Genomic DNA, 14,166 nt, shown 5'->3' on the forward strand with positions numbered 1-14,166 from the left:
ATTAAGCTACTTATAGAAATTATGTTTCTTTTATTGAGGAAGACCAATTATACTAAGTTAACAGGAAAAACTTGAGAGGAAATTCTGGTTAGGAGACTTATTCAACTGAGAATTTAAAAAAATAGTGTAGATGAGTAATTAGAGAGGTCTCAGGTGTTTTTCATCTGTGTGATCTCTTTCAATATGAATAACAGTTCCATGGGTAATATTGAAATAAATTAATAATGTCAATTTTATTTCTTGTAAACGAATGTCAACACCAAGAAACTATACGTAGGCCCTGGCTGGGTAGCTCAGTTGGTTAGAGCATTGTTCTCATATGCCAAGGCTGTGGGTTCAATCCACAGTCAGGGTCAGGACACCTACAAAAGTCAACCAATGAATGCATAAATAAGTGAAACAACAAATCGATGTCTCCCTCTCTCTCCTCCTCTCTCTCCAAAGTCATTAAATAAAAATTTAAAAAAGAGCTATATGTAATTATTGCATGATTCCTGGCAGGAAGTGACCAATGATTAAATGATCATTTATACTCTTACCTTCAGGTGCAGAACCTTCATAAGGAGGCCTAATGTGGGTAAGCTAATAGGGGTATGTTAAAGCTGGGCATAGGAGATCCATCTGTTATGTCTGGTATTACTTTTTTTTTAATCCCAAATCACTTTCATCACCTACTTTACCAATAAAATACAATGTAATCAAAGGAAAGAATTACGTTTTAATAGCTACCAGTTGTGCTATATATAACACAATGTAAATCATAGTGGGAGTGTCTTGTGAGCACACTTTATACTATCACCCAAACACACATGTGCACACACATGTTTAGTATGTAAAATGGAAGTGTATTCATAGAGGTTCACCATTCTTTCTTTTACTTTTCCAATATTTCTCAAAGTGTGGTTCACAGACCCAGGGAGCCCCTTACAACTGGGTACTACAAGCAGGCACAGACTGCTGCTCCTCATAGCGAACAAGAAACTTATTTCAGGAGGTTTAAAAAAGGATGAATCCACTTTTTGGAAAATATGTTTGGCAACTTTTCCCCCTCCGTCTTGAACATCTTCCACACTATACATTCCCGCACTACTTGCACCAGTTAGCGTTTTTATGGAAAGAGAATTACAGTATATTAACACAGAAATATGAAGGAAAATCCAGTGTCAAACTACTATGCTTTCCAAAGAGAAGTAGCTATGATCTGTGACACTATTTATTAACAGTAATAATCAAGAAATGCACATTGCAGTGACTTCCCCTGGGAAAACTATGTACTATATGAAGAAGAAAATTGTAAGGGCTGAGAAAGTTAAAAAGGTTCAGTCTGTGTCTTATTTCTCCCGGAGCGTGCAAGGACTGGGAGGGAGGCCTGGAGGAAGCCACGGAAGAAACGAATCAAGACATCATAGTATGACGACTAGGGCAAACTTTCTGCCAAGGGAGCAGTTCTGAATGCTTTGTGGGATGGTTCCAGAATGACAATGTGAAGAAATGGTGTGGACAGATGCAGGGCTTCTTCATGTCCCAAACGGAACTCATTGATTTCATTGGTTGCCTTTTAAACAATAGGAAGAGTAGTAACTGAGTGGTTCTAGGAAATGCAACAGAGTTCAGATATGTTAGAGAATTCTAAAAATAGAATGAGACGTTTTCTCTCTTTTATTCCTAGAAGAAAAGGGGTGTTTTGAGAACTTTCCATGGCTCAGGGAGCAACATTAATATATTAATCTTTGGCAGTAGAGAAATCTTAACCTCAGATTCCTAGTTGTGTAATTCATATTCATAAGCAACTGAGTTGGAACTGAAACACTTGAAAAGGAGCACAAAGGTTCACCCATTGAGTGTGTGGTGTATTACCAGATCAATGGCCCTCCACGGCCCTTGTTCCCGTGGCCAGCTTTGCTAGAGGAACGACAGCTGGTTATGAATATACATACCTTAGAAAGAATCTGACATGTATCTTCAACTGTGTGAGTTAGGCAGAATGCAAAGCAGAGTCATGAGAAGTAATGTTTTCATCTATAACTTATTTTCACATTTCATATGAGCATTTTATATGTTCAAGGTAGACAAGAATTGCTGATATTATTACTGTGAGGTGAAATATGTAAAAATAACTCAGGAACAGGTATTTTATATCAAGACCAAACAAATGTATAGATAGAGATGAAAAATATGAGAGAAAAGATTAAGTGGTCTTTTTATAAGAGAAAAGGCAAAGGTTTAAATGATTCAAACCTAAACAAAAATTAATATACAGGCATACTATCCTCCATCTGGTACACAAGAAAATTATTTTATATTAAAATGATGTATCCTTATTTTCTGATTTTCTTGAATATAATTTTCATCTTAAAAATAAAATTTCAACTATTTCAGGAATTTATAAAATTTGAAATAGCTATTTTTAACCTGGATTTCAAGAGTGAAAAGTGAATAAATCCTTGGGTTAAGTTGATTGCTATAGCTTGAAAAAAGTCAAATTTTACTTTTGGTGACCAAATAGGCTTGAAATAATGGGACCCATACTGCTATTCATATTCTAATATTACCCCTAAAAAAGGCCAAGTAAAATAAGATCCATGATTCTTTGTGGTAATAAGAAACAATACCTTCACAGAAGGCAAATAAAATAAATTCAAGATCAGTAACAATAAAGAAGAGACTCAACCAAACATTTGCAAATTCTAGATTAAGCTTAATCATAGGACTGTCAATGTTCACACAGTCATCACAAACGGTGAAAGTTAAAATTATTCTTGGTAAATTTATGTGTCAATACAAAGTGTCATCTTCAGGTTACCTTAGCTTGAGTTAAAGACCTTTTAGTTCGAATTCTTCATTAAAGTTCTTGAAAGTTTGAGGCTGTTTGTTCTCCAGTGCACAGTCCTAGATTCTCGCACACTATGTGATTAATGGTGACTCATTTGATTAGAATTTGAATCTGGAACATAAATTTACTTCAGCCTACCTTTTTCCCTTCAATAGTTCTGCCCAGCATCCCTGTCATGCACAGGCAAAATCTTTATTTTCATAAGGAATAAATCATAAAAAATTTGAGAGAAATAAGTCATCGGGGATCAGGAACTTGCAAATATACTGCCAAATTTTCATGTTAGAGACCATAAGCCTCAAGAAAGAATGAGTCCTGTTACCTGAAATTAAACAATGCTTTTCAGAGTCTTTGGAGTTTGGAAATACAGTTGATTTTTATCAATGGCTATTTTCATCACAATTTAACAAGAAATGATCACCACCTTATCTTTTAGAGTCTACAATTGAAGTTGTCACACTCTTCTATTATGATTTTGGTGTTTGTACGTATGATTACACACAAAAACTCCAAAAGGTCTGGAAAGTGCCACAGAGCAAGGGGCTTTTGTAAGAAAAGTAGCTTAAAGTTTTTCTAACATTTACTCATTTTATTTCTGAACAGTTACACAGTGGAGATTTAGCCTGCTGAAGTCAATGGCCAAATGAAATGCAGTTACTCTAAATGATCTTCCTCTGAATGAGAGTTCTATATCCCGGGAAGAGAGCAGGTGCTCTGCTGCCAGTGAAAAGCGATGCACAGAAGGGACCGTTACCAGGCAATTCTGTTGCTAGTGAGCAGGATACTTGGACAGAAAGGCAGCACTCCAGAGCCCCTTGCGTGTGCACTGAAAGTGTTATTTGAATACATCCTCTTTGCAATGTTTATGTGAAAATGCTCACAAGAATTCAGAAAAAAAATCAGATACCATTTCACACTACTTGTTAAAAATTGACTTTTCGTTTTCCTGGTGAGAAGTGACAAATTCAAACAAATGGTTTTCTTATCACTTCTGGTCTTTATCATGTTAAGGAGAAAATATTTTGCTACAAACATGATAAGCCCTGTCACTTTATTGCTATGGTCTAAGCAACTGGTATTAATTAATAATTTTCTGTATTATCTAAGACAAACAAATCATGAATTCCATCTAAAGTAGTTATTGAAGGAATATACTGTTAGGTCCCAGTTAGGTTTTTGTTGAAGTATTTTTTTTTTAAACAAAGGGTACAAAAATATTTTCACTGAAAGTAAATGAGAAATCATTTGATTTGACATAAAGATGAAGACGCAGTTTCTCCTTGTTCTTCTTCTTTTGGAGACAGTACACTTTGTGATTCACAGGGTAACGTGCATCAGACGCAATTTAATGAAAGCTCTCAAATAAGCGATTTTATTCCTATCCATGATTGCAGACATTTACAAAACCATAACATCTGAGTTCACCTTAAAAAATAACTTATATAAAGCAGTGATATACACAGCACAAAATAGTTGAGGGAGGGGCAGGAGCAACTTTTAATAATTAAAATGTAAACGTGAAAAAAAGGATGGAATAAAAGTCCCTACTTATTTCTACTTAAGATGTCATGGGATAATATTTTACAATGTCCTGTGGGTCAATGTATGCATGTGTATATGTCCATATAACATACACATATACAATACATTCTCTTTCCCACACATATACATACACAGATAATTATTTGCAGTTCCTTTTAGGGCAATTCTAATATGCCCCTCCGTACAGTTGTTTGAATCATGTTTGGACCCGCTTTCTTCACAAAATAGGGGAGAGAGCAGGAAATAAAAATGTTGATTTGGTGTGACTGAGATTCCTTTGTTTAACTGTACACTGTGATGAGTAATTTTCTTCCCTAGAAGTTCTGTGAAGGGCTGACTCACTGTGGTTGTCAGAGGAGACTTGGTAATGGATCACACACTCATTGTCATGCTAGGGGAGTACTAGAAAGAAAGAAGAATCCATATTTTAACAACAATTCTTTTACAGACCACTAATGTTCTTCGTGGTAAATAAAGTAACCATGAATTTTAATGTCTTAATAATCTGTTACATTCAAGCTTTTAACCTCATACAACACAAAGATAAAGCATAAAAGGAGTACTGACTTAGTCCCGAAATTTTTAACATTTCCTCTGAAAAATAACCAGTCACATTCTGTCCCTGGACGTAGGTGGATGATAATTATCCAGTCCCTCAGCCAGATTTATGTTTCATGGGCATTTGTTACAATTTGGGTAAATCTACCAGGTTAAATCAAAATGAAATAAGTATGAGGGATAGTCTTGCTATGTACTAGCTATGTAAACTTGTGAGGTCACCTAACCTTTCTGTGCTTCAGTTTCCTCACCTATAAAACAGGTTTAACAATAGCATCCCTTTAAAAAGGGTGTTGGTAGGATTACACATATAATCCTTAAAGCCATGTATTTATTGAATACACAGAAAGTGCTCAGTAAATATTTGATTAATAGTGTGAGGGAAAGAAAACAAAACAGAAACCAAGCCCCAGCTGGCCCTAAGAGGTTATCATTAAAGTATTTAGAATACTTTTAGTCTAGCTATACTTTAGCATATAAACATCTTTCCCTGATCCAACCTCAACCCATAATCCTTTCTGGGTGGGAGCAGGGCATTGTTGTTACGTTACTTGTCAGTCTGGTGAGGGTAACAATTGGTAAAAGGTGAGGCTTTCAGAAATTTTGAAGTGGCCTCAGAAATGATTGAGAGAGGAACCAAGAGAAACTATTTTGATAATTATGCCAATCTGCTCTCTTATTCTTGAGGAATAGACTTGATAGGAAAGTTCTACAGCAGCATGAACTTGTGTCAATGAAAGGCATGTTTTAAGACTGTGCTTTCCAACATGGAAGCCACTAGCTACACGTGGCTGCTGAGCACATGATATGTGGCTAGTGCCACTGAGGAACTAAAACTTTAGTGCTATTTAATTTATTTAAGTTTAAATACCTCATATAGTTTTTTGGACAACACAGTTCTAGATCCTCTGAGATGAGGGGAGGGGAATCCCAAATGGCAGTGGTCTCCAGAGAACAGTGTTTCTAGATTAAAATACACATGTGGACCCTTTATATTATGAATGTTTTATTAGGAACCTACGAGGACGAGGGCAAAAGGGAGCTCCTTTTTCCATGGTAATAATGATTGAGCCTCATGGGAAGAGGCAGCTATAGTCAAGGGGATTGGTCCAAGGCTTCAGGGACTTAATCTGGAAAAGTGATGATCCTGGGACAGGGAACATCAACGTTTTAAAAAGGGAGCTGATGGGACAGAATGAAGTGAATTCCACATGAGCTGAGGTACTGCAGGAACCAGGAATGAGCTAAGGATGGATTTATTAATATAGAGAAAACAAGATTTCTCCAAAGAAGATCACAGGGCAACAATGGCTCTAGCTGGCAAAAGTCTGGACAGAAAGTTATTAGGCATAAATCTAGGGCTCAAAGAAATAAGGGGAAAAAAGCATTGATCCTGAATAAAGGTGGATGACTAGGCCTGAAAATAGATCACTGAATCATAGGGGAGGATTGTTAGTCTTTTACACAAAGGTTAAATCAAAAAATATATACTTGTTAATCACTTAGCCTCGAATTTCCTTTCAGTATAAGAAAGCTAAGCTATACATGTTACTGACTCTGTATGTTGTATTACAATAAGTGGGTGGTTTAAAAAAGGAGACTGCCAGAGAAGAGAAAGGAGATTCAGTCTGATAGAAAACTTCTCCCCTTTAGCCTTGATAGTGGCAGCAGAAAAGCAAAGCCAATGAAAACCAAAAACCAACAACAAGGACTGATGAAATGGAGCTCACCCCTGACCCTGTCCTGAAAGGGGATATACCCCCCATTTCATCAGAAGATACCACACAGATCTCCCATCATAAATAATGACAGCAAGCTTCAATGAACTATCCATAGCTTTTGATGAAACAGAATTACATTCTGGTACTTGACTTTCAGTGGTAAGAATAAACAACAGGAAACTAAATGAATACCAAGGTTTTATTAAAAGGAAACAAATTTAGAGAATGTGGCAAAATGGGCACAGAGAAATTTAAAAACTATGCTTTCTATAGACACTGGTATTTACAATAAGAATCCGTGATCCCATCAGTGCCATCCAATAGGATTTTCTGTGACCATGGAGCGTTTTCTGCGCTGTCCAATACAATAGCTGTTAACCACATGTCTACTGGACTCTTACAATGCAGCTAGTGCAACTTAGGAAGTGAAATTTTAGTTGTATTTAATGGTAATTAATTTAACTTTAAATAACACAGCTAGATCAATCATTAAGACAAATATTTTATTGGGTATATTGTGCCAATAATCTAAAAATTGTAAAAGATACTGAAGCACTGCAGGAAGAACTTAAAAGGAAATGTCTGAAAAATATTTTCTGGAGAAGTCGTAATGAACCCTAGAGACCACCTTTATTTAATGCAAATCCTAAATCATTGGGATTTTTTAAATTCTTGAATTTTTTTTCATAAGATTATTCCAGTTCACTCACATGTCACAGATGTCATGTAATGTTAGGGGATACAGTTATAAATATATCATAGCCTTCATTCTAATATACACTGTTAAAAGTATGGGATTTATGTAAATAAATATATATGCACATTCTCTGCATGTCAAGCATGTTTGTTGGTTGCTATCGTCTCTTCACACTGGCAATTGTTAAGATTTGTAACCTGTGACATTTCAAATGCTTTACAGAAAAATGAAAACTTGTTACAGATTCACTGGGAAGTTAGGAAAGCTAGGCTTATCCAGGGAGGAAACTAAGTGGAAAAATGAGGTTAAGAAAGAGAGAAAATAAAGGTTTAGATTCAGTCAGAAAGGAAGGAAGCAGCAGCTCCAAGTAATATAACTCAGAAAAATGAGCAAGCGTCTAATAACATTTAATGTTTGACTAGTAGAAGTAACTGAAAGATGATGTTCTACGTGTACTTGGTGCAGTGTAATGGGTTGTACTGATGTGTGAGTGTCCACATAAGCAATGTGCTGTTTGCACTGCTGAGGCTACAACCTGTTGATCTTGATCTACTTCTGCCTTTATTGAAAATGCTTCGACTGCATAAAATTAAGGGACATCACACAATTTCTAGAACAACTCACAGAATGTACATGGAAAAAAAGGAATTTCGCTATTGGTTACTATTCCTCAGAGTGAAAAAGAAGTGGCTTAGAGTTTTCCAGAAGAAAAGGAAGAGTAGGTGTTAAATGGGTTATCAGATTTAGAGACATTAAATATTTATGGTGTACTGTCCTAAGACCATGCTGCAATGTTTTCATTGTACAGCTGCATTGCTATACAAAGGCATATTGTAATGTCTGCACCAGAATGCTATGATATCAGGTTGCCATTTCAAAACCATTGAGTCTGCTTCTCCTCACGCAAATGATAAAATGGCTCTTATAAAGCTGTTGACAGCATTAGTGATTGGTTTAGAAAAAAATTAATTAAAATAAATAAACCCAAAGGTATAATTTTCAACACACACTAGTTTGTTTTACCTTTTTATGTAAAATATTTTTGAAATGACAGACCTTGGTATATACTAGAGAATTTGTGATTTTCCCTTTATTATACCCAGTTCATGCACCATGGAATCCATCAGATATCCATTAAATCCTTGAACGGTGTGTGTCAATTCCTGTTTATACACTTCAAGAACACTTTAGATTTCACTATATTTCTAAGTATCTATATTTTCTTTATGAGAGATAAGTAAAGTGCAGCTTCTCTGAGCTATATTTCAGATCTCACCATATTTCTATTTCTAAATATCTATGTAATATTTCATTTTCTTAATGAGAGATAACTACAGTACAGCTACTCTGAACTGAAGTGAGATAAATTTAGTCTGTATGTGAGTATGTAAAAAATATGGCCATATGTGATTTCTTTACAATAGCAGAAAATGACAAAGGGCAGTAAGGAGGGAGGAGGAGATGATCTTGCACCTTGTTTATAATTTCTATTTGATAACATGACTTTAATATCAAGTTTTCTCAGTTGGTTAATGTTCAATGCCATGGAGAAAATATTCTGCTAAATTAATTCAAGAAATAAGATGTGTTTTTTTTTTTACTTGAGAAGCATGAAGTACTATTTTTTGAACTAAGCCTTTTTGTATTCTGTATTTTCAAAAAAAATTTTATAGAGTTTACATTAGGGGACCTCTTTGTGTCTTGAAATAAAGGCTTTGTTTACTATCTAAAATACAGGAGGTGAAGAGTGAAGCATTTTTGATTCACCTTTTTCTGTGTAAAAGCATGTTGGCATTGCAAGGTTTCTGACCTTGGGTCGGGCATTTTTGTTTGTATATTAATTAAATGAAGTAGCATGTGTGAAGTGACCAGGAAAGTGTCTGTACATAACAAGCCCCAGTAGATGTTTGCTCCCTTCCCAGGCCTCCTTCTGTGGTTTAACTTCAAGATAGAGACTAACAATTTCTCAAAAGGCAGACCGCTCAACAATATGTGCTTTTCAGAGTTATATGCATTAAAAAACACTAGAATTTTACAAATGCATTCATTGGAAAATGTTTTCTCTTTTTTATTTTGATAGTACTTTTATTAAAGCTGGGGACAGTGAAACAAGGAAGGACTTAAGACAGAAGAAGCAACAGGAGAGAGACGAGGCGTGGCTGCCCTGGCTTTTCAGAAATGCTATGGGAAAGCAATGAGCCTAGGCGGGGCTGCTGTGGCTCACTGCAAAGCCAGAGTAAAGGGGCCTTGGAGACAGGTTCACGGGGTCAGCCTGGGGCGAGCTGCTGCTGCCCATTGATCTTCTGGTTGCAAGTCTTGTGGGGACCCTGAAGAGTTTAGGGGATGCACATCTGAAAGGGAAGAAAGGCATGGGCGTGCTCCCAGGAGGGAGTGGGCACCATTTTCTTTTTGAATTCTTTAGATAGTTATGCTTTTCCTTGATTATAGTAAAGATAACTTATTGAAGATACCTAGTCTGTTTCTTCCTAAGGCCTTACATTTGCCTTTTGTCTTCCTTCCTCTGTGCTCTCATTTCTTGATGTTATAAAAAAGTTTAAACAAAAATGTGTGGTGATGTGATAGAGAAAACCACAGATAACAATGATATCTTTCATAATATGGCAGATGCCTCACCAGGCAAACAAAAGAACAGAGCAGCCAGTCTGTGTCGACCTGCTACTAAGGCTGCTGTACCTCTTGGTGGCGGTGTGGTTTCTCAACCACCATCCTATTATTTTGCTGTTTGGAACTTTTCTGGTGGAGGCAAGAGAGAGGGAGAGAAGAAAGGTGGGGACTTTTGTTTTCTGCTAACTCTGCAAAGCAGTCTGGCATTTTACCTTCTCCTTGGCCTCAGGGGTAGTGAGGCTGGGCCAGGAGTCAGGGACAGGAGAGGCCCTGATCCAACTGCTCTCTTTTCTATGCACAAATTCACAAAAGGATCCGCTGTTTTACACATGCATTCTCCAGTTGAGGCTAAAGGGTGAGGCTGGTATTTATTCTGCACAAAGAAGTTTTTAAAGTCCTGTTATATCTGAATCTTTGATCCCCATAAAGAGGTTTCTGATACCAAGTCAGAAGTGACACCCCTCTTCCGACTGCTGAACAAAGCAGCAGCCAGTCATGACAACTCTGGGAAGGAAGGAGATGGGAGATTCCTCTGGAGTTCAAGTCATGTGGAAACTTTTTAAAGTTCTTATCCAATCCAAACTTAATAATTTCTTCTATGCTTTTAAAACACCTGGTTTATATCTATAATAGTAATTAATAATCTGACATATGGTTTAATTAGGTGTGTGAGTATGTTCTCCCCCATCTGATTACAATAGTTGAGGTTAGGTGTGTGTTATATTTATCTCAGAATACCTGTCCTTAACATAATGCTTTGCATAAAAGCAGGTTTTATAAATGTTGAATTAAACTGAATTAATTACATCTCATTGAATCATACCATTTTATTGCTGGAAGAATTAGCAGGAAAGGAAATGTGTCTAATTAGATAAAGTTAACGGTAATGAATTTATTAAAATTAACTAATTTGCCCATAATCTTGCAACAAACAATGAAAGAACCAGGTTCTAAAATATAATTTCCATAATCTTAAGCATTATGACAAACTACATAGTTTCTCATGTATTTCCCATTTCCTCATCACTGATGGCTACACTTTTGAATTTTTTAATATGAATTTTTATGTATACCTTTGTCCTCACTAACACATATATACACATACACATATATGTATATATACATAAACACATATACATATATACACGATGTGTATATATACACACATACATACATATATACACACATGTATGTGTTTGTATATATATGGTGGGTCTAAGGCAGATTTACTGTTGTTCATATGGAAAAAATACAATAATTAATAAATAATAATACAAGAATAAAGTGTTTCATATCCTCAAAACTGTAAACCTACTTTTGCCCAACCCTGGTTTTGCAGTGATCCAAGCCATTTTAGTAATGTGAAAACTTAAAAAATCTATCAAATATGCAACCTATTTCCAGTGTGTTCCTTGACCAGTGGATGTTCTCTATAAGAAAATTAGTATCATAATTTTTATTTTTGTAACTATGTACATGGGAGTAAAAAATAAGTTTATTTAAAAATTTTTTTCAATGAAATTTCACTTAATTTTCTAACTTTTAAAAGATCAAACTACTGAACTCTAAACAGTTGTAATAACAGCTTTATGCATGAATTCTAATAGAAGAGCTTCAGAAATAAAATCTGGATATAATAATGTAGTCAAGGGAATACTTACACTCTCACTCTGAAAAGGATTTAAGAAATTTCCCCCCATTTCGCTATCATCCCTTGGAGTGCCCGGTTGATTACTCAGGCTCATATTATTGGGAGAATTCTGTAAACAAGATTTAGAAAACAAGGCATTGTTGAAGATTTTAATTTCCCTCTTGCATTGTACTGTTTCAAAAATGGAATCTATAGCAGCATCTCTAAGGACAAAGCCAACTTGTGATTCTAATCTTAGACCATGTATTCTAGTTCATTCTTTGAACCTTGACAAGTACTAATGCTTTCCCAAATGAAAATTAAAACACACAGAGAAAACCCAGAATAACCCACCACAACCTTTTTTTTTAGTCTCAGAATCAATATTTATTCAATTTCCCACCCTCAGCTTATAGAGTTCCTAGAACTCTGGAGAGTTTAAAAACATTCCCAGCAGAGAGAGAACCTGCCCGCTGATCCCGCAGGACAGAACAGCTACTTCCCTCTGTAATTTTACTAATCAAACTTCAAAAGGTCACCGTTTGCATAAAATTTCCTTTTAATTCCACATGCGGTTTGCACAATTACACTATTTTAACTATTATTTTTATATAAACCATAAGGAAAAAAAAGAAAATAGTTAACAACTATCGTTAAGAACAAGAGAAATACCTTAAGACCTGAGAATTCAGTATGTACTTTTAGAGGAAAAGAAGGCTACAAGGTAAACCTGCTTTAGAACTTTTTTCTTAGTTTAAGAGTAGGGTTACTTTGAAACTTTCCTTTAAGAGAGAATGGCTAATATTAGCAATTTAATCAAACACAAAGGTAGCAGTATATCCCTTCATATTCTATTTAAATTTGCTAGTCTCACTATCAGCACACCATGTTAGCCCTGTGAGGTTGTCTGATACTCTAGAGCTATAGGAAATGCGAACAGACTGGTATTGGCATATAAAGCATGTTCACATAGTACTGCAACTGTGACTGAGGGGCTTTTACGAGATCCAATTGATTGACTTGTAAAAATAAACTTCAAGGTTAATTTTTTTATGTTATTTCAAGTGGGAGAAAGATTTTAGATTTTTTACCCTAAGCCATTGACATCATACATTCTGTTTTTGAATGTTTTTAACTGTTAAAAAGAAAATTGCTCTGAGGATCTGACTTAACTAAAACCAAGTTATGTCATAAAAATTAAAATTTCATGAATGAGAATATGTGGTTAAACTGTAAAGCAGACACAGGTAAATGGCGTGGTGGAAATAGGGCTTGTGTGCTGTCCTGCTGTGCATCCCCCAGAGGGAATCTGACAACAAGGACTCCCGGAAGTCCCTAGGAGCTTGATTTGCCAATGAGCCACACCAGCTGGGGAATCATAGCTTAATAGCACAAAAAGAACTTCTTTTTTAAAAAAACAAAATTTTCTCTAAAATTTAATTAAGTGCAACTAACTAAGCTATAGCTTATTCATTATTAAAGTTACTAACTAATCATTCTGTTCTGAAAATAGGAATGATAATGCTAACTTAGCTAAAAAAATAAAAGTAAATTTATACTATGTCTTTTTGGTGAAGGCAGATTTCTGTCATTTGAAATATATGGAGAAATTGGTAATCTTAGAATAAAAATAATCTAATACCTATATATGGGTCTGCGAGGATGCACTTGGAAACCGAATACTTCTGTATATTCAAATGATTCCCTGAAATGAGCCCTCTCCATTCTGGTGTGACATTCACACCCTCAGCAGTTCCTGAGGGGCTCTGCAAGGAGCAGTTTATCTCCAGCTCTGCTGCACTGTTGCCATATCTCGTTTCCTGATTTACCATTTTGAAAGTTTAGCTAACTTTAAATCTGATTCCTCACTCAAACTGATTTAAAAATAATGAAAAATTTAAAGTAACATTGCGTTACTGTTTAAATATCTAGAAAGAAATATTCACAAGAATATTTAGAAGAAATAGTTATAAAACATTTCTAGTGCTATTATTTTTGTTTTTCACGCATTATTTCATATCACGACCTAGCATTATAGTCTTTTTTGTGGGATTATCTAAGAAAACTGAGAGGAAGATTGAAAGAACATATTCAACATACAAAACTGAACTAATATCAGATCTCTGAAGCCTACTCCTATCTAGCTCACTGGGCATATTTGAAGCTCTTGAAATGATAAAACAATTAAAAAATCTTAAGTGATCTCCGCAAAATGTTGTGAAAACAAGTTTCTCGACAGGGTGTCTTTAGGATATTGTGCTGTCTATGATCACTGAGTGACGAAGAAGATAAAGTTACACTCAATATTGGCATTTGAGGAACAGCTGAGACAGTGGTTCCAAACTCCAGGCCAGAGCAGGTTATGAGGGTAGGTGGCAATGAACATTCAACTGTAGGTATGTTTGTGTGCAGTGTCCAGGAAATTTCATCATAAAGGCAAGAATATAATGCGCAAAAGGACTTAGGTTGGTCAGAAAGGCACTCCAAATGCTTGAACACATAATTAGGGAGAATGGAACACAAAAGAATACAAGTAAAAATTCTTTTCAGTGACATTAAG

At 35.6% G+C, this 14,166-nt stretch overlaps 1 protein-coding gene across 9 annotated transcripts in view; it reads right to left on the reverse strand.

Moving 5' to 3' along the window:
* Nucleotides 1-4,191: 4,191 nt before the first annotated feature.
* The window catches only part of SSBP2 (single stranded DNA binding protein 2), a 234,429-nt gene continuing 224,454 nt past the window's right edge, over nucleotides 4,192-14,166 (reverse strand). For 7 of the 9 annotated variants that reach the window (XM_090276441.1, XM_090276444.1, XM_090276442.1 and 4 more), the window contains 2 exons: nucleotides 11,638-11,736; nucleotides 4,192-4,777 (listed from right to left, as the gene is read on the reverse strand). In XM_090276441.1, the coding sequence (XP_090132567.1) occupies nucleotides 4,748-4,777; nucleotides 11,638-11,736 (129 nt within the window). In that variant the 3' untranslated portion in view covers nucleotides 4,192-4,747. Of the gene's footprint in view, nucleotides 4,778-9,466; nucleotides 9,703-11,637; nucleotides 11,737-14,166 lie in introns of those variants that run through there. The other 2 variants (XM_090276438.1, XM_090276445.1) reach the window with 2 other exon arrangements.

The sequence above is a fragment of the Furipterus horrens genome, unplaced genomic scaffold, assembly GCF_987537825.1.
Source record: "Furipterus horrens unplaced genomic scaffold, mFurHor1.1.pri manual_scaffold_5, whole genome shotgun sequence".
Lineage (NCBI taxonomy): Eukaryota > Metazoa > Chordata > Mammalia > Chiroptera > Furipteridae > Furipterus > Furipterus horrens.